At 29.7% G+C, this 26,445-nt stretch overlaps 3 protein-coding genes across 4 annotated transcripts in view; 2 read left to right on the forward strand and 1 right to left on the reverse strand.

Moving 5' to 3' along the window:
• The window catches only part of LOC112601856, a gene marked incomplete in the record, with an annotated part of 13,491 nt that extends 5,061 nt beyond the window's left edge, over positions 1-8,430 (forward strand). Inside the window, 2 exon segments of the mRNA XM_025349682.1 lie at positions 5,073-5,238; positions 7,071-8,430. Of these exon segments, the coding sequence (XP_025205467.1) occupies positions 5,073-5,238; positions 7,071-7,620 (716 nt within the window).
• Positions 8,431-10,386: 1,956 nt separating this feature from the next.
• Positions 10,387-12,383, forward strand: LOC112601731 (probable tRNA (uracil-O(2)-)-methyltransferase). Its single transcript, XM_025349489.1, has 4 exons — positions 10,387-10,738; positions 10,806-11,122; positions 11,195-11,419; positions 11,508-12,383. The coding sequence occupies exons 1-4, from the start codon at positions 10,387-10,389 to the stop codon at positions 12,285-12,287; spliced, it is 1,674 nt and encodes a 557-aa protein (XP_025205274.1). The 3' UTR covers positions 12,288-12,383.
• A 1,058-nt stretch (positions 12,384-13,441) lies between these two features.
• Positions 13,442-16,344, reverse strand: LOC112601765 (protein rogdi). Of its 2 annotated transcripts, none has more exons than XM_025349542.1 (7): positions 15,928-16,344; positions 15,740-15,811; positions 15,546-15,674; positions 14,525-14,685; positions 14,333-14,453; positions 14,049-14,255; positions 13,442-13,980 (listed from the first exon to the last, which is right to left on the reverse strand). In XM_025349542.1, exons 1-7 carry the CDS (start codon positions 15,961-15,963, stop codon positions 13,906-13,908), a joined length of 801 nt encoding a protein of 266 aa, XP_025205327.1. In that variant the 5' UTR covers positions 15,964-16,344; the 3' UTR covers positions 13,442-13,905. The 2 variants fall into 2 exon arrangements, with proteins under 2 accessions (XP_025205327.1, XP_025205326.1); XM_025349541.1 differs by having other exon boundaries at positions 13,445-13,980; positions 14,049-14,258.
• Positions 16,345-26,445: the final 10,101 nt, after the last annotated feature.

A 26,445-nucleotide genomic window follows, 5' to 3' on the forward strand; every position in this document is an offset into this window, starting at 1 on the left:
GCCGCATCGACTGTATGGCGGCGGCGGGAGCGGCAGCGATACGCGCCGGCAACGTCGTTTCCATACCGGAACGCCGCCACCACACTCGCGGTTCCCGCCACCTATTGGTTTAGCCCGTTTCTCAGGTCACAGCAGTACTGTTCTGGTTCTCGTAGCGCCATACCCCCCCCCGCCGAATTGTCGTTTGCAAACATCTTCGCGTCCCTCCGTCTGACACGTCTAATGCCACCCAACCGAGTATGAACTCGCGAAGAAAACGGCGGCGGCAGTGGCTAAGGCTCTTGTCTCGATAAACTCGATTACTCGAGTTTGCCACGATTTGGTCTTTACTTTCGCTAATAACCGGACAACAGCCGCGTAGAACGGCATTAAAATGTTATTACGACGTTAACTGTTCATTATTTTTGTATGACCGTTTCAATGTCGACCTACGATTTTCGTCGTGTTAATATGACAAAAACAAAAGATTTAATATCATGTTAATGTATTCATGTTTGATTGTTTATAACGACGTGTTTTGCTTTAGGTTCGTCTAATCGCTTAGGTATATCTGAACGGAAAAGTTGTGGAAGGTCGTGAAATCAATTGTTTACTATTAATTATTACGAATAATGAAAAGATCCGTTAGGGAAATCAAAAGTCGTTTCGTTTGTATCAATGCGCTTAAAAAACAATTGCACATCCAGTATTCGTTATTGTTTTAATATACAGGTTTTTGTCGCATTTTAAAAACGTTGATAAAACTACTAAATTACTGATAAATGACTAAATGTCTAAATAGTAAATACCCATCTAGAAAATATCAACTATCATGTATTGGTACTTAGGGTTTTGAACTTAATTACTGTTACTATATTCAAATTAAAACAAAAAAATTTAATTTATCATTATCGACCATATAGATACATATTAAAAGAGTAAAATAAATATAGAATATAATGTAATATAGGAATGTGAGTTTGACGACCACGTGGGAAACTATTAAAACTATTGAATGGACTTTAAAGAGGACAACAGATATTAAATGTACATTTTACATCATTTAATTGATTACAAATTTACGACCGGTTAATAAATAATAATATTTATGTTTTAAATATATAAAATTATATCTATTATTAATTCCCCCTCTGATTATAGAATTTAATCGCGCGTAATAATATTTAAATTATATACGAGTACATCGTACACCGTTCAATATTGTATTAATATACAATCATTTTATTGGGAACGAGTATTAGCGTAATCGTGGGTTAATAGAATAAAAAAATTATATTATACGAAAATTAAAAATTAATTATTAAAAATTAACATGTTATTGTGTTAGGTACGTGTCTACTATGTCTGATATTGTATTTTCGTCAAGTTTGTAATTATATTATAAACATAAATGCAAAAAAGTCATACGTTTCAAAAATGGAATTATCAATGAATTATGCGTCAGGTTAAGTCATTGTGATGAATTTCGTAAATAATATTTACATAACACAATATAAATTCCATTAGTAGGTTTATAATGTAGTACCTATATTACCTAATGACATGACGTGTCACTTGTATACATATAATAGATTAATCGGCGATATTGTACGTATTAAATTATCTAGTAATTTTAGTATAACATATAAAGAAACGCAGTATAACCATCCCAAACATTTAAAACAGTAAAATTCTTTTAATATCGCGTATTTAATTTCTGAAAATTTCACTTTAAGTTCTATAATATTATTATAACCCACATTTATTCTATTATAGAAGAGACGTTAAACAACTTAATAATCATTACCTATTACTCATCATCAATAAGACAATATGTAATTCAGGTATAATTTATACGATTTCGAATTTTTGATTTTTGAACGTATACGAGTATAACTTATAAGTACATTTTAAATCATTTTAAAATTTCAAATATTTGCCATAATCGATACAAACACATGTTGACCGATTCGCGTTTAAATAAAATCATCACCTTGTATAGGTAATTAAGTAATTTTATATATATTATATTTAATTATGTAGACAACAATATACTTATGTGGGATTTTTGAAATAATAAACAAATATTTGCTTTACGTCGTTCACTTTTCTGCGTTGTATACGTTTACATAAAAAGTGTGTGGTGAACTGGTGACTATATAATATATATTGTCCATCATAGCAGTCCGCCAGTATTTAACAAAAGCAAAAAAATATTGTTTACATTTTTAAACTGTGTACATGATAATTTGAAACCACCTATAAGCATTGTGTTGATACATACGTATAGACTTAATTTTTAAGATGTTCAAATCGTTTTTCGCGTGCTACGATAAGAATGTAAGATTCAATAAATTGAGAGAACCTGCAGCGGTATCCTCGCAGATTTTGTCATTATCGTTCTGTTCGTATTGACGTTCTTAATTCTATTTTTCCAATTTTTATGATTTATATAATTAGTTTACAATAAGGGAATTTACATCATAGTCACCTAATTAGAAGATAACAATTGGGGTAATTTCTAGTTATTTTGTGTGGTGGCCATACAACTGTTCGTACTGAAAAAATAAGTCAAACCATTTCAATGATTAATAACGACTCCACGGAAAAAAACAATTATATGACGTTCTATATGTTTTCGTTTACCCTAACAAAAAAAAAAATTAATTATCAAAATGCAAATAATTCATGAAGTGTTAAGGAATTTTTACAAGAGATTGTACTATAAATAAATGCGTCAGTTCTGACACAAACACCCTTAATAATTATTAGATGACGTGATATATCACTATACATGAACTTTTTTTAATGTAACTATATGCTTGCAAGCATAATATATTAAACTGCATAATGTGTTGGATTGGTTTTAATTTTCGAATATTCATTTTAGATACGCAAAGTAATTTAAGACGATCTTTTTCTATAGATGCAATAAAAAAGAAACGTAACAACCAGTCGTATTATATCTTATGTATATAATATATAGTATATGATATGTATACAGTGGATCTATAACATCCATAAGTACATATTTCGCGTTATAGGTTTGGTGAAGTTTCGGCGAAAACTTGATGCAATCTCCGTATGTTTTATACTGTAAAATTTTGACGACCTTGCTGTTTCATACGCAGTCTATAAGTTATTTTCCTATTTATGAATTATTATGTAGTTTGTTATGACATAACATTTTTTATCTATTGATACCTACTGTAGATGGAGCACGGAGAATTTTAATTATTATGCGTTATCATTTGTGTATGTGTAAACTATACAGTAGTACTGTTTATGATATTTTGTATCTTACTTTTTTATTTGTATATTACCTATATTTAATATAGTCTTACGACATAACTTATCAAAACCTAGTCGAACAGTATACAGAAAATGTGTGAATATTGCTTATAGAGAAATAATACACGTAAAAAGATTTGTTTGCCATCGTCGCAGGCACAAAACAAGGAATTTTTAAAGGGGTGTTATAATTTTATATTTAAATAGATATAGCTAGTATACCCTCTTTTTCTCCATTTTAGTCATCAATCTTTATATTAATAATATCAAATATTAAATTAAACCATAAATCTTTTTTATAGAAACCTAAAGCATGTAATCAAAGCAATATTTGTATAAATGATAACGTATCTGGAAAATAATTGTAATCGCACCTCCCTACCAAAAAACAACAATTGTATCAAATTTCATTTTTTTATTTTTAAACCTTAAATTTATATATAGGTATATTATATATACGTGTGTGTGTGTGTGTTTAAATACTTATAATATTTATCAAAATATGTTTTCTAGTAAGAATATATGTTTTAAATATTTCTGAGGGATATATTAAATTCACAGTTTATTAGTTTATTACTTCTACCAACTACTAGGATCCGTCTATACATAGAACACACAAATATACATAAAATATATATATATATAATATATGTCTATCACCAAATTAATTTTGGAGGAACACATTTTTCCCTGGGTGCGATACGTATGTAAGTCGAAAAATAATTAATTAGATAAGTATATTCGAAAAATCGTATTTTTATAGAAATATATAGTATAATTTAGACGACATTATTTAAGTCAATAATTATTATTTTAGCTAATTTGAGATTATACAATAATAATATTATGTTTTAAGTTATAACTTAATTAATTATGCGTCTAATTGTTGAGACTTGACACTAATAGCTTTACCAATTCTACTGAAATAAAAAAAAAAAAATAAATAATATAACAAATACTTAAATTATAAATTATAATATTATTTGTACTAAATCTATAAGCATATTATGTTCCCTTAATTTTAGTGACAGTTAATATTTTTATGTCAAATAATGGAATAATAATTTAAAAATGTAGTTTGTCATCAAGAAAGTAAAAGAATAAACATTGATAGCGATTAAACATAATAAAATTAAAATCTTTTAGAAAAATATTGTTATTAACGACTTAAAATTGTGTAAAAAAAATTAATTGTTTTTGAAATGATAAATAGAGTTTTAAGTACGTTAAATAGATCACCTAGTACCTACATATACTATTAAGCATTTATTGTATTATGTCTACTTCACATACTTTTGAATTTTTGAGTGCATTAAATCCATAATCGTTTGATTGTTAAAACTAATTGTAAATTACAGTTAAAATAAAAATAAAATCATGCCCTAGGTAAGGAAGTGCATAAAGTATTATTTGTTGTGTAAAATACTGTCAAATGAGAAATTCGTGATCGGCTTATTTATACCACTCGGATGCACCTATAATATTAAAACGAAATATACGAGAAAACGCGCACCGTGGTGGAGCGTATCCGTCATCGTGAGTCACGCATTTCCAGGTTTTCATTTCTTGACCGTACAATATAATAGTTAATCGTAAATCTATAAATTTGTTAATGTTTGTTTAATTTAGACAAACTATTATAATTTTACCCGGCATGATTGCCGCATCGGTTTTAACTATTTTATTAACTGTAATATACTAATATCTCATATATATTAATATATTATATACCAATGTGGCAATATGTGCTTATAAACAATATTGATGTTAAATATTAATAAATTTCTGTATATTTTCTGCAGTTAATGATGTCAAATTGCGCTGGAAACGTTTACGCGACAATTTCCGAGTATCCATTAAACGCACCAAAGGATTGAATCTCAAACCCGGCCTACCGTTCGTCGAGGGCAAGCCGTGGAAATATCAGAGAGAGATGGAATTTCTTTTACCATTTATGCAAATCGGAGGGTGAGTTATTACTTTTTATACTTATAAACTAAACGCGTAGGTACTGCTATGGACAACGACTTTGACGGTTCGATGCCAGACTGCAGTAAATTCGTCTTTAAGGACTTGTGACTGGGCGATAACTGTCGAAACTACATAGACGTTTGTTATTAGTAGGCCATTATAATATTACGTATATGTATATACTATATAGGTACGTGAGAAAACAAAATAGCGGGCGCCGACTAATAATCTTACGAACAATAAAATGTCTCGGTCCATGGCTCTGGGTCGCGTCCTGTTCCCCCACCCCCGTTTAAATAAGCGTACGACGTAATAAGAAACTTGTGTTACCATCATATATATATATATAATGTAGTATACATATACATGCATAGTCTAGCAGTTGCACAATTGCACGTATACATGCGTTTACGGGATGTATAAATTGTAGCGCGAGGTATTTATGGTCAAAAATCAAAATATCTAAAAATTACAATCTATCAATAACAAAATATGTGTTCGATGTTGTTGATATTACTAAAGCCAGTAACTGTTATGTATACATTATGTTTGTTTTACGTGCGAGTTTTTTTATCTTCGTCGGTTAGGTATTAACTCGTAATTATTCATGTTTGCGTTTGGCACGCGAATGTTTGGATTGCGGTGGACTATTTATATCGATTCGTTAATCAATTAAAATTATTCGATAACCGTATAATCGTTTATTATTAAGTTTATGTTATATTCAAGTACAATTATAATGATAATATGACATTTACATAAAATTTGTGTACGGATTACTCGAACGTTCGGGACAGCTTAGTCGGAGTTTTTGTTTTGTTTGGTTGTCTGAGAAATTCTCTACGATTGCCACATATACCTGTTGCTGCGCTCGACCGAAGATCTGCTTCAGTGTTTCGTGCACACGTGGTGTAGCGAAGTTAGACTTCGAACATTACTCACGCAAAGCAGCAAATCCGCTCTTTGAAGGATAATATTATTACGCACAGTTCTAATACGATTCGTGATCAACTGCATATTAACTAATGTAAAACCGGTTCAAAAAACGTTTTAATATCACTATAAAGCTGTTTCTCGACGAAAAAATGTAGATCAGTGTTCGTCGTTATTGTTGTCTCGAGACATTTATAAGAAATAAATGTTTATCGCATTACTGTTGTATACTAAATTTTATCATTAGGTTCAAAGAAGTCGAATTTCGAGATCAGGTGTTCATTTATTGCTACAATGCTGCCTATCCATATACATTTTTTAAAAAAATATTAAAATTAATTTATAATGGCTATGTTATTATTAAATACCTATACAATTGGAAAAATTATTTCTGCAAAAATATTAAACATATTATGTAAATTATAATTATTTGTTTACGAACTACCAATAATTTCATAAATTAATTTATAATTTCATCATATTTTAATTCTCTGGCGAGGTATGGTTCAATACTTTTAGTATGACAATGGTGTTTAGACTTTTATCTTTCGAAAGTATCACCTGGGAAAAAAACCTCCCTCCCTAGCTGCCGCACAAATAAATCTATGAATACTTGTAGCCTGTAGGGACGTTTAGCTTTATAGACGGTAAAGTGTTGTTTATAGTAAGTTCTAAAAAATGTTGACACAGTTAACCATATTTATGTACGACGTACGTTGCTGTAATATAAATACTAATTTTTTTAAATTTTAAGTAATAAACTCGTATACCCGCAGAACGTAACTTTTGAGTTTTGTTTTTCTTTAAATTTAAATAATTTACATGAGTATTATTTTGTCGTTGTCTTTGCTGTCAGTTTCCGATTTAATATTTTTTCTCTTGTTTTGTTTGCGCAGGTATTCCCTGAAGAAAATGTTGAATTTGGAACACTCTCCTAATCAAGACTACTCGAGCGTGTATGATGACTGCAAGACAGAAGGGTCGTCTAGCCCGTACAACAACATGTCATATGAGTACGACGAGATGCCCGAACCCCGGGTGGAGGTGAAAGAGATGGCGGGCAACTACTCAAACGACGAGGGGGGCGTGGACGACGAGCTTCTGTACCCGGATGTGGAGATCCTGAGCAACGGCAAGCACGAGCCCCTGCACCGCGTTGCAAAACGCGTGAAGCGGTCAGCTGAAGCCGCGGCAGCGGCTGCCGCCAAGGAAGCCGACTCGTCTGCCCAGCTCAAGCTCAACCAACACCACATGAACCACTATTACCACATACAGCAGCAACAGCACAGCCATGCCAAAGTACACCCCGTCGACCTGTTCTTCTACAGTATGGCCGAGACGACTAAGGGTTTGCCTCAGGCGTACCAGGCGGAAATCAAGCGCCGCGTGCTCGAGATCGTGATTAAGGCCGAAGAAGAGATGAACAAAAATAAAAATTACGAATGACTGTCATTGCGTACAACCGATGAAAATCGAAATCTCTCTTGCTCTCTCCTCTCTCACTATGAATAAGTTATTATCATTTTTGTACCAATCTCACTTTTATTGTATACATTATGTATATAAATATTTTTGATGTCACTCTAACTCGGAAGATTTTGGTCGAGTTGTTGATCGTTAATCGTTCTCATATTTATTTTACAATCAAATCGCCTAATTTATTTTTATTATGTTTATGATTATTATTTTGTTCGGTGTAATTCCAACGACTTTATGTTGCGGTTACCGAATGGTCGTGATACGGTATTCTGAAACGTCCAACTCCAATTATTATTATTACACATCACTTAGAATTAGGGATAATTTTTTCTATTATTATTATTTTTTTGACTCGTGTAGATAAATGACGGGTATATATTATATTTTTTTACTAAGTAACGTGAATGCAAGAAAGCACTCTGAAATACATTTTCTTGTAAAAATTACATTCCGAATTTTGCCACCAAGCTGGCTTTGTGATAATAATAATGTATTAATGTGTTAAATATTATAATATTAAATACTTATGACTATATTTTTATAAAAGTTATGCATTCCATTGTAACGGACCTATACAGTGTAATTAAATATTATTAGCGTAAGTCTGAATACTTCATACCTATTTAGGTCATGTAAAGGTAATTATATTTTTGCTCAAACAGACTCTGCCTGTGCAGACAATGTGTGTACCAACTTTTTGTGTACAAAATTAATTTACATAAAATATAGACTTATAATAAGTACGAATACTATTTATACCATGACAGTCTTATTATTATTGTTTTTTTTTATGTTTATATATAAGTGTGTCGTAAATAGAAATCTTTGTAAATAAATAAACTATTAGTATGAGAATTTGGTTGTTTCTTTTCTCACTCTTGTGTGTTTGTAATGATTTCAAGTATTTATTAAGAATTTCTTGTGGACAATATTAAAAATGTATATTATAATATACTTGTATACGTTTATACATATTAAACAATTTAAGTACATGTTCAAGGAATCATCGTATGTACAAATCACATTACTTAGCTATATCAGATATCTAGCTTACAATTTATGAAACTTTCGAGATACACTGACGTGAAGTATAATATGTATACAAAACATTACAATCATTGTAATCTATTCACGCCAAATTTTATGAAAATTATTTGTTAAAACTGGATTAATGTAAACCAAGTTTGTTGAATCATTAAAACAAAATATAGGATTTAATATATGGGATTTTTTTTATACTGTTAGATTACTATTAGAACAACAAATTAAGTGTTAAATTATCTCTTAAATTAACACATATATAATGTACTTACTTGAAAAAATTTCAGGTTTTTCTCCTTACAATTTTATTAAACTCATGTGTAAATGTGTAAAATAAGGTAGTGCCTGAAATCATTGATTTATAATATTTATCTTTAGCAATTGGCGTAATATAATTTTTTCATATAACATAATATAGGTAGTTTTTTTAGTGAAAAATTCAAATATCATCAGTTACTTTTAGATCAATCTAGATACTTAGGTGTATCAGAAATAGAACCTTGAGGTAATTAGGTAATACGAAAGTATAGGTACAAAATGATGTGTAGAAAAAATGAATATATTAATTTTTAAACTTATAAGTATAGTCGGATACCAGCTGCAGTATTGCAGAAAGATTTGAACGTTTTTGTGGTACTTTCTGCAGTTCGTACAAACATTTTATTACAATACTCAATACTCAAAAATATCTAGTTTTTGGAAAAGTTAAATTTTATTATCACCGTACTGTTTGGTACTAGGTATACTATTTATAATAAGAATTTAAATAAATCAAAAAATATTTTTAGAAATAGTTTTACATAGGTACTGTTTGCATTCAGACTCGTTTTTGGTTAACAATGATTTATAAAAGTTAATTTTAATTGAATTTAAGTTTAATACAATATTCATAACATTCGTAACTTACAATACATCAAAGCAAGTTCTCTGGTTTCAGTCAATTTTACTGTTGATAAACGAGAACAAAATATTATAATACTAGTTAGCGCTACATAACCTCGTATAATTATTACTTCGGGAAGTGGCAGGCCCTATTATTTGTAAAATTTCGGACTGCATACTTAATTATACTGCTTTAAACAAAAATTTAATTCTCACTAACAACAAAATACTTTTGACTGATAACAATATTTGAAAATTAATAGGAAGAAATTATAATTCAGTATGATTTAAATTAGCTGGCACATTATAAAATTTTTGTTTTATAGACCGTAGTGCACACACGTTCAAATCGTAGTGCACACTTGTGTCTTGTACATTCGTAGTGCACATTGTGTGTCGTAGTGTACATAAAAATAGGGCCTGGGAAGTGGAAAACCGTTTAGAAATAGAACGAGACTGGTTTTCATTTTAAACTAAAATATTCGCTTTCGCAGTTCGCACTTTTCCGATGATAAACGTTATCACAATAACAAAACATTATGACTACCGCCACAGAATTATCATATCGTTGTTATCAAAACGTGGCCGCATTTGAATTTCGAATTTGAAAATTTGTTTCTTTAAATGCTAACAAGTAACAAGGGAAGTTTTTTTATTTCAAATCAAAGACGGTAAATCCTAACGGTTTTTACAATTATACCGTTCGGATAAATGTGATAGGATTGCACTTTTCTATTGAATTGATGCCAGAAGAAAGCGCTCACTGGTTGAACAGCAATATTTGGAGTTTGAACGTATTCTGCCTTAATCATGACGACCGTGACATGGTCATGGATTACTCTAAAACGGGTACAGTCCTCTGACTTGACAGTTGAGAAATTTTGGAGCGCTGCGAGCGTATGGAACGCTAAACCACACCTGTTGATCAAGCACTTGATGGGTGCTGAACGGCTTGTGTCTGAATCGTTGGCTGGTGAATATGGTGATGTGTTGACTTCAGTGTTAACTACAGATCTACCATTTTCAACCTGGACAGGAGATTCCACTAATATTTTTCGGCGTTTGGGCCTAAGTGGTGGCGAGGACATCCAAGTGGAAGTCTGGAAACTATTCACCAAGAAGCCCGCTGATTGGAATGATTACTTGCGACTCAGTATCTTTGGTAAGAGTTCATCAATATTTGAAACATAAGGTTGTTAGAATATTATGTATCATGGTTTTTTTTATAGATAGGCAAAATAGTATCGTCGTGTTCTATGATTGTACACCAAAGAGGAACGACGATGATGTTGTCAAATATGCCTATGGTATTTATTTTGTGGACAACTGTTTGGAATTGCGTCTTGCCACACTGTCAAATCATTCTCTGAACGACAAGAAGACGTTACACTGGATGACTGACGTATTTTTCCCTAAATTTTTCAACTGGACGATTAATGACAAAGGGTCTAAACCAGGAATTTCATCTTTATCACATGTTTGTGTTCAAATGTATTGTAATTTATATAGTAGGTTGAAAGAAAAATATGCCAAATCACTAATGGAGGTAGGTTCAATAATTTTTGTTTACTTTTCATTTAAAAATATTGTTAACTTAGTTTAATTTTTGTATGTTTAGCTTTGGACAGAAGTAACTGATCCTAAGAAGTATATACATAAAGATATTGCAACTGCTACTTATCTGATGCTTTTGTGGGGCAATATCAAACCAAGTTTTATCGATATGGGGTGTGGTAATGGTTTACTTGTACATATTTTGAACAGTGAAGGATATAGTGGAGTTGGAATGGACGTCAGATCTCGCAAAATGTGGGCTCAATATCCACAATCTACAGTTTTGAAGGTATTGTTTGTTGTATAGTTCCTATTATACAAATAACAAACAAAGTTTGAATTTACTGAATTATTATTTATTTTTTTGTCATTTGCAGGTGACAAGTGTTGATCCTTCATCATCTGATTGTAAATTTCCACAAGCCGATTGGATCATAGGCAATCATTCAGACGAGCTATCGCCCTGGGTACCAGTAATTGCCTCGCGTAGCAATTATAATTGCAAATTTTTTCTCCTTCCATGCTGCCCTTTTGAATTCAATGGTTCCCGTTACCAGCGCATAGATTCATCTTTTAGCCAATACCATGATTATTTAAAATACTTGGAAAAGACAAGTATGAATGTGTTTAAATTTAATGTTAAGATAGACCGTCTTCGAATACCTTCAACTAAAAGGACGTGCATCATTGGTTGGTCAAAAAATTACTTACCACAAGAAGCGGATCAAGTTGTGCAAGATATTGAAAAATTTGTAAGCTCTAAATTTAATGAAAACGTTCTATTTGTGCCCAGACCGCCTGAAGAGAGGGTTAGGAATTGCACTAAATTAGATAAAGACTTGGTGCGTAGTGTGGTTGATAGTGTAGCTGATGTATTGATGAAGAGTTCAGATGGATGGAAGTGTCGCGTTACTTTAGGTGAATTAGCAAAAAATATCGGCGAAGAGAGACTGAAAAAATTGAAAAAAGAATGTGGTGGTTTACAAACATTGTTAAGGAATCACAGGTATATTTTTGTGGTTGAGAAAGGAACTGTTGGGTTCAGAAAACCAGCAAAAGATTGTGGAAAAGTTTGGAAGAAACATAAATGTTGGTTTTTTCATAATTATCCAGATAAGTGTCCATTAAAAGATGACGAGTGCTGTAATATACATTAATTACAATAAATAATTGTATACTATTTTATTATTACAAGTTTTTTAAGTGTTGAGTTTAAAGTTTGTACATAAAATGAATAAATGTTTTCTTATGGATGTTAAGAACATTAACCTTGTATAAACTTAACTTTATATTGTGATTGTCTCATAATTTCTTATTCACTAAATATGAATAATGAACATTGTACGTGCCGGTGCATAAATACCTGGAATCCTTTAATTTAAAATTTTCAAAATATACCTTCACCTTCATACGTTATGATCATGTAGGTAATCTCAGAGGGGTAATATAAAATGGTAAATACATTATTTTGATACATTTTATGAAACAAAAATTGTTTTGTTTTAAATATTGGTTTTGTGAACAGCTGTGTAATGACAATTGACAATCAAATTATATAATCGTAGCAAAATTACTGATAATTTCAATGATAGTGAAATATTTGCTGGAAAATGATTAAGATTATGAGTTATTTACTGATTGGTTACTATAAAATTAACATTGATTAAATTGTTGTTTAAGCTTAAAATGATAATTTTTTTTTATGTACTCGTATTATGAACAACTGATCGTAGTAGTCAGTAAATAATAATTAAAAAACATATGGGTAATAAATTATATTTATAATATAAAAAAAAATTACTTTTTATGATTTAGCCCATTATATAATATATGAAAATAGGCAACAAGCTACCAACTCAACTTAACCTGTATGAGTACAATATTATTTAATTTACTAAAAGTAAATTTGAAATAATTTATAAATTGTCAAATATTTATTTTTTTGCATTTATTAGTAATTAGTATAACACAAATAGTACAATTTTTCAAAAAGTGATCAACAACTTAAAACAAATAATTACTAGTTTCACGATTACATAAATAATGTACAGCTAGTGTACGTGATTTAAAACAACTATCAATTGATAATAATTAACCTATCAACTGGTATTGAATTAAATATAATATAAAATACCAAAGAAAAATAAATGAACATATGTTCTAAACACATATATTGTGTGAATATAATATATAAAACTAGAACATGAGCATATTCTATTAAACTAAATTATTATAGTAATCAGATCAAATTATTGTCCTAAAATGTTTAAATGTAATTTAGGGCACAAAGTATATATTATATTATTATTATACCATACACAAAATAACTTACAAATAAAAAGAATACTTGTATAGTTTTCATATCACCGTCACTGCACAAAAGGTATGAGTGTTAAAAAATAATAATTTAAATAAATAAATTAAATAAAACAAAAAAACTGATATCTGTTATAAATGGTATTGAAAACTATAACTATTATAATTTTTAATAATAAAAACAATACTGTTGTCGTATAATGGGCTCAAGAAATTACATTCAGAATGAAATTTCTCATTAATGTTCCGCGTTAATTACATGTAAATATAATATAATGTTAAACAAACATATTTTGAAAAACTTAAAGCTATAAATTATTGCTGGAAATAGATTGTTGAAGAAAATCGGTAACAAACTAAAATATACAATTGTATTTTATATGCATTCTTCATATTTGATCACCTGATTGTGTTAAATAATAGAACCCAATACAAAGAAAAAAATCCAGCAAATACTTATTATGACTGTATCGCAATGCTAGAAACTGGTCGTGACAATTGAGTAATATCTCTGTACTGTGTAAACACGCAGATCTAACATAAAATTTAAATATTAATAATTTCAAAAAATTGAAAATTGATGAAAGTTTATAAATAATAACCTTGTCTTTGAGTTGTTGGGCTAACTGTAAGGCAACCGTGAAAAGGACGAGGACTTCGTTCAACCACGGTATAGTACATTCAGCTTGATATGTGTCGTACTTCATTGAACCGTGAGAATTGGACAGTTGGTAAACAGCAAATATTAGCTTATGACTCTGTATGTAAAAACTAATTGCCAAATCTTCTGGTAAGTTGGGTGTCAAACACTTCTGAAACAAACGTAACCATTGACTTAGCAATTTTAATGAACAGTAGATGTTTAATTTCAGTAGGGGCTACTTACCATGTTTCTACTTTTAATCAAATCATCAATTGTCCGTTTACGTGGAACTATTAGACTTGTACGACCTCTTTGTAAACATCCCAACAAATTTCGCAGAATGTGCAATACTTCTTCTGAGGAACTATATGTATCAATAAAATTAGTATAAATATGTAATTCAATTATTATTAATAAAAGATCAAATTTCAATACTTGAAAATAGTTTCCTTATCAATTTTTTCAATTTGTAAAATAGCTTGTCTTAGATGATTGCCTGCGTCTTGAACTTGATGCAATTTCCATGGACAATCGTGGCGTATGTTTGTTCTGTACATTATTTGTTGCTGATGTCTCTGTACTTTAAATTGTATATCCTGTAATAAGATTTTTAAGGTTACATACACTTATACAATTAAAAGCTTATTTATTATAATTTGAAATTTAGAAAAAAAATGTACATAAAAACATTAAGAGAATGTTGTATCGGAATGTGTTGTCTTCATCTTACTAAAGTAAATCATAGTAAATTATAGCGAAATTAATTTTATGCTGATAGCTTTAATATATATAGAATAAGTTTACCTACTAATAAACCTAAAGGTAAGAATATTATTTAGGGTAACGCATAGGTCTTTACTGATACTTTATTTTTAAAGTAAATTATAGCTATGTAAAATATTAATAATTCACTTTAAAATAAAAATACCAAAATAAACCTATGCAATTTCTTAGATAATATTCTTATCTTTAAGTTTGATAATAGATAAATTGACTTTAATATTAAAGCTAGCAGCATGAAATGGATTCTGCTGAACAAAAATTTGCTTTTTTACATTAGTGAGACAGAGAAAACACATGTAAATACAAGGTCTTTTTGATATATTATGATGCTTGACTTTTAATTTATGAATAATTCAATTATTATAAAAAGGTTATAATATGATAATATAAAAGTATTAAAGAGTGCTAATGTAATTTTAATAATGAGGTATATTATAGAATTAAATTTTAAAAATGTTAAACAAATTAAATGTATTATTTAATTATTATTGCAGTAATACACAATATTGCTGTATTTTTTGTCAAGTAAAATGACCTTGACAAGTAATATTATCAGCAAAAATTATGAAATGAAACTTATGAGCAGCATTTGACAGCTGCAGTTAAGAAACAGTAGGTAAGAATAATGGACAATCATATATAAAAAAGTAGTTAAGACTGGTAGAACATTTACCGCCTGCAGTATGGTGTCACCAGATATGGATACAATGCTTTTTAACTGGTCTGGTGATGTAGACAAGACAAATTTTTCCTGTTTGACCTGAACATCACTGTCCCACGAAGGAAAACGTCGGACGCATTCCTACAATAAAATGTGTTTTACAGTAATAATTACATGACGAATGTGGTGATTAACCCATTACTTACGTTTAGTATAATATTTAACTGGTGCAATATCGAGTGTACCTCTTCATTTAGCACCCATTCGAATTCTTTTTGCTAGAACAAAGAAAAGGACATTACAACAAAAAATTTTCTGTAAAGTATAATAAGTGTTTCTTTAAAATTAATATCGTTACGTCTAATTAAGTGGTGACTGGTGGGTAAACACTTACCAAACACTGGTGCTCCAGTTTGTCACCTTCTGCCATTGTTGATGTGGTGCGGTCTTCTGTGCGCCAGTCTTAGAGTGATGGCTCCTCCTGCTGATGCCGATCAGCTTCCACTGTTGTCCGTGGACGTTTGTTGGCGACGCGTGCAGTCCATTACGATAATATCGATCGAGGTCGGTCACCGAGATCCGGTAACACAGAAGATTACCGACGTCGGTTTAAACCACCCTTGTCGGGGGTCGTCGTTTATTGGCGAAGAATCGCGACGTCAACAAAACTATGAACGTAATTACTAATTATGTTGTCATGGATCGAACGGAAAACAATTAACGACGATGTCGTGATTCTTTGTAAGCGGAAAATCTGATGATTTATTAGTCTCGGTCGATACTCGTTATGGAATATGGATTGCGGTCGATTGTCGAGTGTTGAGCAAGTGATAAGGGTCTACGGTGCGCTGCCAAACAGCTGTTATGCACTAGTGATAAGTGATAAGGATAACCGCGCCCGTAATCATATTATATTTTTTACACTTCGCATTCACACGAATCGTAGATTTACCGACTTGGTGGATCAATTGGGGGCTGTGTCGCTCTAATTAAAACTAATTGTCGTGAATTAAGGTAATATACCTTGGCATCTTGTTGTTAATTCGTGCTGAGTTACGGCCAGGCCCGTAATTTCAGAACTTTGTGTGGAATGCAAAAAACATTACAAATAGTCAACCGTAATTATAGCTGCTCACAAAAAATGCAGTCTCAAATTTAAATTAAAAAATAATATAATGTTGTGTAATAACGTGAAAATATGACAAAAATAAATTAAATATAAAAAAATTAAAAATAAGGATTATAATGTAGCCGGATAAACATAAGGGGCACAAGCCTTAGATATAAGTCTGGTGTTAATAATATTTGAATACACTTGTTCTCACGTTATTACCTTCTTCCTGTTCTTCGGAGGGTTTTTGAGGACTTGTATTCGAGAATATAATCAAGCAGATCGTTACGTTAATTAGATAGTAAAAGAACCTATATTAACAATAGGTATTTTACCATGCACCTAACCTGATTCGCCGCGGTGAATGTCTATTGTAAGTTCCTCGGAGAGAGATATATGGTGACACAAATTACGAAACGACTTAAGGAAAACTTAAATTTAAATAAGAAAAACACAATACTGATTTGACTTATAAAAAAAGAAGAAGTTCAGCTGTCACTTGCAGAATCTTGTGTGTGTGATAGTCTTGGGAAGAGCTTTCGCTCGCTTGTATGGTGCGTCTGCACTTGATAGCTTGATCGGTGGCTCAGTGTTCATGCATTCGATAGCTTGGCTGGTGCTCATGCACTGATAAGAGAAGACGACTTGGTCAAGCCAGCCAGAGTCGCAGGCGGCACCATCAAAGGTCTCCGCGTTTTCTAAAGAAATAGGTTTTCTCCTAGGCGACAGTCGACAGAGACCCTCATTGGACCATCCCTTGTCTCTGGTGGCACACGAAATTGGGTCACACGCTTTGCGGCACATTGCCACAAATCATGTGTCAATCCCTTCGTAACCATATAGTATAAGTCGTTTCTTTCATCAGTGGCGAAAGGATGTTTATGGGGTTTTAATCTGCGTGCGACAACTTGACTTTTATAGTTATATAATATACAATTATGTGTGAGCCTATCATTACAGTTGTGAAATTTTAATAATTCAACTTATTTTCTTTAATATAAATGAAAACTCTAAGGAAGTAATACAATGTACATGTACATAGCCACATATATAATGCAAGATTAGGATAAATTTTTTTCAATTAAAAATTATGAAGCAAAATTAGAAAGATGATAATTAAAATATTATTGATATTAATAGATTTCTACTTAAAATGATTTATAAATATAACATCTAAGTAAAAAAAAAAAAATGACAATTCAAAAAAATGATCTTTTTTTTTATCGAAACTGTTTAAAACCATAAATATGTTGTTATTTATGTTACAAAAGAGTAATTAAATTTAACATGTACAATTTAAAGAGTAACTATTTTTTATGGCCCTTGGGATGTAAATGTATAATTTTGCATCTCGCAAATTGCGCCCCTGGTTATGCATTTTTTAGTTAGGTCAATTATCGAGTTATGCCTACGAATTTATTCTTAATTTCGTCTTAAATCTTTTAGGTGAATTAAAAATATAATATTATTGTAATAATTTAACAATTTTTATTTAAGATTGAAAATTGAAAATTAATAGAAAATATATTACTTAATACTTTTTAACTTACTAATGTTTTATATATTTTAGATGATATAATATTGTATTATTTGCATCCAAATATAGATAAAATTATGCATCTTGTATAAACGTGCATAGGTATTTATGGTATGGGGCTGGATTACAATAGGAAGGAAATTGAGGAGTTTTAAACAAGCCCGGATAAAAGATTGATTGGATACTCGGATCCCAGAACATTAAACGATTAGTGGTGGCTCATTTTAAACTCTAAAACCTTTCTCGTTTCAAAATTGTTTTAAAAATATGGATGATATGTTTTTAATTAGGTATGTACAATGTACATACTACCTATACAATTTTATGATTTTTTGCCATTAAAAATAATAATAATAATTTGACAATTAACTAATGAAATATAATATAAATTATAATTATATAATATTATCATTTAAGATTTATCATAGAATAAGATATTACCTATATAGTAAACATGAGTATCAATAATTTAAAGAAAGATGTCAAAGTGTCCAGTGCTTGATTTGGGGGGGGGACGTGGAGGGACGGAGTCCCCCTTCTTTTTTAATTTTTTTTTAGCGTACCCCTTCTATTTGCCCCCACAGTAATATGACGGTTAATTTTGTGTGGAACGCTCGTTTATCAAACATCCGATGAGTCCCCCTTCTATTTTTTTTCTAAATCAAACACTGAAAGTGTCTAACCTGGAAAGACCACATACTCGATAAAAGAAAGAAACTAAACTCTAAATTACATCTACTACGTCCTCTCCTATGATCAAAACTAAACCTGAAACACAAAATTCTCATCTATAAGGCGCTGATTTTTCCTTTATGGTATTACGATATACAAATTTGGGGCAATGCTGTTCCAAGTAACATACAAAAAATTCAATCATTCCAATCAATATGCTTACGCACTTTAACAAATTCTCCCTGGTTTTTTAGTAATAAATCCTTACACTCTGACCTGAAAATTAAATATGTAAACCAAATTACAACAACTGCCTACCTCAAATTACATAAAAAATTGAACACACATACTAATTCCAACATAAGACACCTTGTTTCACTTCACATCCTCGACAATCCTCCGCGAAGACTCAAAAGAAAATGGATCAGAGACCTTTTCTATTAAAAAAAACTATTTTTCTTAAAAAAAAAAAATCCCTTAAGTAGGTAGCTCCATTGGGAGCCCTCTTACATCGCGCCTTTTTCATGATATGTAAATCACTTACATCATTAATACTTGTGTACAATTTTGTATAGTTGTATATTTCTTTTACCTAATAAAAAAAAATAAATATGTCAAAGTAGTTTATTCGCCAAAACTATCTTAACATCTTAAACATTTATATTTTTTTTTGACACTAGTTTAAAATATTTTTACTTAACACTTGAATATGTAATAATATAATATATAATTTTAATGCATTAATAATTCAATATGTCAATAATAATTGATATTCATTACTGAATTATAATATTATACACATTTTACATAAGCGATTGCTGCTTGCATTTATTGATAGATAGCGCTTCAACTTACAGGTTTAATTAAATTTTCTTTTATTTTTCTTTCATAATAGTAAATATACTTATAGGCAATAATCTATATCGATTAATGCATAATAAGTTCATGTGATAAGTAAGAAAGAAAAATTTTAAAGAGATGTAACGCGAATAAAAAGTCAATCATAACTAATTTATTATTGACACGTAGATTGAAATTATTAAAAGGTAAAATAAGAAAATGAAGTCAGAAAATCACATAACTATTTTTTTTTTGAGTCTACAACGAATATTTTCAGGGAATGTAGGTTATTTATTAATGGATTGTGTTGGTCATCTAGTTTTGAGAAAAATCATTTGTAAAAATAAGTGTAGCTTTATTTTCAATTTGTTTAATGCCATTGTCAATGTAAAAGATTGATAAGTTTAATGAATTTTGATCACAAGTCACAAACGATGTTTTTTTTACATAAATAATAAAAAATTAGTATAAGCGTAAACTATTGTTTCTAAAAAAAAAAAAAAATTAATTTTGCAGTTCTGTAATTTTAGTATTTGATTTATCATATTTTATTTATCATTAATGCATTTTAATATAAATTATATTATAATATTGGTGCTGAAAGTTGCAACTGTTTAGTTATTGCAGAATTATTATAAGTACGTTCGTACATGTTAGACCTGCAGCGGTCTAACGTTAAGAGAAATATAATATAATTGATTGTCGAAAACAAAAGGCTTATGAAATGATTTTGATGAATCGGTCTCGTAAGGGTTTACGCCGATGCACATCTCGGTGTACGTGTATGGAGTAGATACATCATTATGATGATGATGTATTGTAATATATTACATCTATAATCTATAACCGTTATGCTGCAGTGGGTTGCTAGGTATATATATGTATAAAATATGCGTGTGCGTGTGTTTGATTTGAAATTTCATAAATCGTATTCATACTGATTTGTATTTTTGTTTTTCTATCCTATACTCTTATTATTATAATATGGTATAAAGGTATATGCATTGTATGTTTATACTTTATTATATTTACATAAAATATATATTTACTTAGCGGAACAACAAGAAAATATTCAAACAAACAGTACATTTTTTGAATGACATAATATGTAGATATATTATAAACGTATGTAATATATATAAAATATACATATATATAGCTAGGTGTCTACTTATAATTCGTTTGTACTATGTTTTATTAATCGTTCTATATATATATATAATATGAGTATTAAACATTACGCGATATACCTAACATTATAGACGACGAAAGGTGTAATCAATGTTTGGGGCTTGTAATAACGTATTTTTTGATTTTTTGTTCCCCAAAAATACAATTATAGATTATATAGCTATATTGGTAGGTATGTAAAATATGACAGCGCGTCAACAATTTTCAGCTCTAAATTATAAAAAAAGTATAATTATTAGTATTATTCAGCTTATTCGTATTTAGTGTCCCTAATATAATGTTATATTCAAATCTTAATAATAAAAAAAAAAATAATACAGTTTTTACTTCTAAGTTTTTTTTATTTAGAATTACTAAAATTAGAAATTTTAACTGTAAAAATCTTTTTTGTGTTGACCATTTTTAAAATTTCATTACAGCTTGAAAGTAAAATTTCATTATTCAACTAATTTCATACAATAATAAACGACAATGTAAAATTTTGAAATTGTTTTAACCTGTTTGTTAGAATAGCGTACACTGTCTTATGCTTTGCACTTCAAAAAATAAGTAGGGGCACGCTAAGATATTTCGACTATTACTAAGATAGTTATGATACTTAAATTCATCAGTCGCTACTAACTCCCAAGTGAAGTATTGTTCGTAGAAGATTTTTTTTAAATTTTTTTGTGTTAAATATTAGCACAGCTTAATACATTTAGCATTGAAAACTGATTTGTGTAAAATTTCGTAACTTAATTGAAGAATGAATACTAAGCACCAAAAATGTAGAGAATTTTATGTGATTTTCATCGATTTGCGAAGTTTACCAATTAAGGTTATCTTCTTACACTGGAGTTGTATAATGACAAGAAGTCGAATGTGTAGCGTACCTACGAGTTAATGAAGTACGGAGGATGTACGAATAAGTGTAATCTAATATTGCAGGTCATCGGCATGTCGAGTTCATTTTTTTTTTAAATACGCATTTAAATGATAAAAATATAATCATGCTTATTGTTTATACACATAAATAATATTTTATTACAATAGGTTGGTAGTCTATTAAAAGATTTTAATTTAATTTTTTTCATTACAATCGGTATTATTTTGCGGGGAGAGGTGAGTTTTAGATCTGATCACGCCTCTTTTCGGAGTGTCACAGTTTGTTGAAGTGTTGTAAGTTATCCAGTTCATACTTGGAATTTTTTTTCAATCGATCTGAAGTGAGTTTTAATAAAAATTACCTTTTTGTAATTAACCTTTGTTGAGTGTTTGGGATAAAATAAAAATTCGAACCAAAACGTTATAACAATACTCGAAAATGTACCAATTATTATCTTAATTTATGTATCTACTTCTATCTATATAGCTTTATATATTTGTTTAAAAATACTTTTCTAGAATCGCTGATAAAGTACATATATAGTTTAAAATAAATGTAAACAGTAAAGTATTAAGTAAGTAATAACTAAATATTGTTTTAAAAATTTGAGCAAATAACCACGATGTTATTTGTTAGTTAAAGTTTTAAAGTTGAAATTTTTTTTTAAGATTTTAATCTTGATAAAAAATATTTACAAAAATAATGTTCATATAAATATAAATGTATTGAAAAACTGCAAAATCATATCAAGTTTCTATTTATTAACTAAAACACTCATGGAGCATTTTTTATTTGTATTAAGCTTTCTGATATTGACATTAATGTGAAGGTTATATTATATATCTAGGGTTCTGATTTATATATCAAATAGGAGCTTGGTTATGCTCCTTTGTATAGTATCTTTTTAAATACAATCTCTTTTTAAAATGTGGACAAATTTTATATTATTAGGTTTTAAAGTTTGAAATTATTAAACTTGAAATTTTCTATATTAATACACCTTTTACTTCGACGTGTATTAAAAAGATTACAAAAATAAATTCCATACTGATATTTTTTTAATTACCTAGTTATTGCACCATTTTCTGTATACTAAATGTAGATTACTAACAATAATATAATACTATAAAAGAAATTCTATTATTAGAAATTAAAATTTTCAGTATGCACAAACGAGTTAGAGTTGCGAGTAAAAAAATATTAATACGCGCAAACATCAATGATATAAAGTATAAACATTTGTTTTAAACTATGGCTCTATTTTAGGAGGAAAAAAGCCAGGTAATGACAATAACAATTACAATAAAAAAATTTATTTTATTACAAATAATAATATCAATAGCATATTGTAATAAATCTTCTATATAATATTACAAAACTTAAATATAATTACCTATATTAATTAATAAACATGGGTGTAGGTAGAATGGGGTTTTGGTCTAGGTCTATATTAATATTATAAAACATAAAAATTAAATATGAATTATTTATTCAGTTTAATCTTTAATTTCGGGGGATGTTTGAACACCCAACCCCCTTACCTACGCCCATGTTAATTAGTATTATATACTAGTGGTGAACTAAATTTGATAAAAAAGTTTTATAGTAAATGGCCGATCATTTAAGAAGAAGTAATGTGTAGACTAGTACTTATATAATAATGTCATATGTGTATACATGTGCATAGGTATAAGTATAATATATTAATTATATTTATGTATAAACTTTTGTTACGCAGATGAATTTGAACAGTTTGACTCTCGGGGTCTGTAAACGCTTGTTTTGAATACAACTTTTATATATGTAATAATGAATTTATAGGAAAAAATTGAAAAAAATGTATGTGGGACATATGATACTTACGAAGTACGAGTATATTGTACATAGCTACGAAACAATTATAATATAATGTGATGCTTTAGAGTTTTGGTGTGCTGTGCTGTGTACCTGCAATGTATATTTTGATGTTTTGTATGTGTGTGTATAGTCTTCATTGTTGTGTAGTACAGTATTTCTAAATTTTCTATAAGAACTTTGAGAATTGTTTCATGTTACAGTGCATCTAGTCGAAAAATTATTTAGTGTTTTTCGAATTTGGTGATTTTATGAACATGTCTTATCAGGTGCTTAATCAGGATTTATTTTTGGGAGTATTTAAATTTTATATTGAAATATAACATGTGGGGAGCTTTATATTTTCTCCATTGTATAGCCATCAATCTTCACATTAATTACATCAGATATGAAGTAGAACCATTTAACAGTACATTTTGTAGATATCTGAGTCATAAAGAACATATATTTTTACGACTGATGGGGGCTTTGGGGAGGTGTTGAAACATTCAATGATCTATAAGCGGTATGGTTTATATAATTATCACTTTATTGATAAGTTCTTGAATTGTTAAATGAAAAATAGATTTTTCCTAAGAGACTCTGTATCCCAAAAATTGTTTACATATTATAGAAATGCTTTATCATGCTTTTTGAGATATTTTGACGATGAGAGTTTAGAAAATCAAAAACATTGTGTGTGAAATTGTGAGATGTTTCGGGAAATAACAATTCTCGCGGTACCTATCCTTAGTATTGTGATATGTTTAGAATTAAACTGGCTTTTCCGCAATGCCTACAATCGTGAAACGCAAAATAGGTTTACGATTCCAATGAATAATATATGCGGGGACATTATCAAAGTTTGTACGGAAAACTCTCAAACACAGTAAAACACCATATACAAGTAGGTACCTATACAATGTTTGTGTACAAGCGTAAAAGACGACAATATGCTGTTGCCTATTTATGAGCCATACATTATAATATATAATATTGGCTATTGCGATGTATATACCTTCACACAATACACATATTATTGTAATATTATGTATCCACAATAAATTCGTTTGTCAGCATACACGGTAACGACGATACTTCTGTACACTTAACAACAAAGTTTCGTAGGTAACGGATGACGGCGGCAGCAGGGTTAGAAAAAAATATCGTCAAACTGAGAATTTTCCACTCCCTTTCACCCGCTCTTCAACCTTGCTCAGCCTTTGTATTATAATCGCATTTACGCGGTTGTTGTGCGCAAACCACACTATGTATATGTACGTGCTGTGGTATAATAATAAATTCACGTCAGGAATAGGTACATGTATATTGTATACATATTATATTACAGTATTCCTAGTATATGCGCGTACTGAGTATACATATATATTATGTATGTATTATATACCTATAACGTAGAAAACGGTCGACCTAAACACATTTTTTAAATTCTTCGAGAAAACAAAAGACGGTGTTGTCTCTCTCTCCCCCATCGCCCTCGAATTTGCTCATTCCCATCACTGTTACAGCCTATTTCTGGAGATGATTATCCTCATATTTTGTCCACGGTTTGTGGGTGGTAGATATATCTTTTTATATTTGACGACAACCCACGCCGCTGACCCTCACAATAAACAGTATTTGCTTGACCTGAATATATACACATACACACTTTGAATATGAGACCATAGACGGAAGGAACATACAACCTGCAAGGATAATACAAACCAGTCATAAAAAGCTGAAAGACAAGTAAAAAACGTTCACGCCTTATTTGATGACGTGCTAATATACAATATCAACTAATATTTAATCAAAGACCTAATAAGGTATAAGATCTATGAATTTAACACAAAAATACATAGAGTAGTATTTTATTAATTATTGAAATAGTGTATAATGTATAAAAATTAAAAATGACGTAGTGAATTTAGATGTTGTTTCACTTTTTTTTTTTTTTTAATAGTTGTAATTTAAGTTAAATTGTTTTACAGATTGTTAAATTATTAATTTTCTGTTTTTTCTTTTATTTTATAAACGGGGTGATATTTAGTATTTAATTAAGAGATCGCTAAACCTGCATATGTTGTCTCCGTCTTACAAACATTTTATAACACAGTAAATTTGATTAGTAGAACCGATTTTATGATGTTGGATTTAATACTAGAGTGAATTGACTTATTATTCAAGTTCAAAGTACAAGAAAATTATCTTTGCTTAAGCATTGGGTTTGTTCGATGTTTTAATTTTCAAACAATGTAATATATTAGTATAATGAATACTACTAATTAAAAATGTACATATTATTTAAGAAAATAATCGCTAAGTATGTATAATGCTTTAAGTTTTAACTTTGATAATGTAATAATTATTAATAATTCTTTAATTAAAACTAACAACACAACATCGGTTTTACTGGATGCAAATTTGTCAAGTCGTGTATGTTTGTAAGACGTAGATAATATAATACGCGTCCTCTTAAACAAGTTCAAAATCATTGAGTACCAGTAAATCTAGTGCGCTTCGGTGGTATTATCTCACTCCCACGGTAAATCTACGAGTATAGCAACGGCTATGCACGCCGTACGGGTTAAACGTACGTGTATATAGTTCAATAAATCCCTTGTCACCCATCACTTATCGCTGTCGCTCGTCGTGAACTAGACCTAACACTAACCGACATGTCATTATATCCGTTTTCTATGCACTGTAGTGGGCACATTGGGGGTAGTATATAGATTTTCATAACTCGGTCGATTTAATTTATAAATAATAGTTTATAACATATATTTCGTATTGGACGAAACGTACAGTAAATTATTAGTCACAAGTCACTATTATGTGTATACATGAAGTTATGATA

Source organism: Melanaphis sacchari, unplaced genomic scaffold (genome assembly GCF_002803265.2).
Source record: "Melanaphis sacchari strain LSU unplaced genomic scaffold, SCAv2.0 Contig7_pilon_pilon, whole genome shotgun sequence".
NCBI classification, from domain to species: Eukaryota; Metazoa; Arthropoda; class Insecta; order Hemiptera; family Aphididae; genus Melanaphis; species Melanaphis sacchari.

Excerpts from the sequence above, each read along its gene's own strand:
- LOC112601765 (XM_025349541.1), bottom strand. The coding sequence starts at position 15,963 with ATGGCAGAAGGTGACAAACTGGAGCACCAGTGTTTG. Across the intron at positions 14,686-15,545 it reads GTGACACCATACTGCAGGCG|GATATACAATTTAAAGTACA; the intron begins GTAAATGTTCTA and ends ATCTTATTACAG. Across the intron at positions 14,259-14,332 it reads TGATTAAAAGTAGAAACATG|AAGTGTTTGACACCCAACTT; the intron begins GTAAGTAGCCCC and ends CGTTTGTTTCAG.
- LOC112601731 (XM_025349489.1), top strand. The coding sequence starts at position 10,387 with ATGACGACCGTGACATGGTCATGGATTACTCTAAAACGGGTACAGTCC. Across the intron at positions 10,739-10,805 it reads CTTGCGACTCAGTATCTTTG|ATAGGCAAAATAGTATCGTC; the intron begins GTAAGAGTTCAT and ends TTTTTTTTATAG. Across the intron at positions 11,420-11,507 it reads CACAATCTACAGTTTTGAAG|GTGACAAGTGTTGATCCTTC; the intron begins GTATTGTTTGTT and ends TGTCATTTGCAG.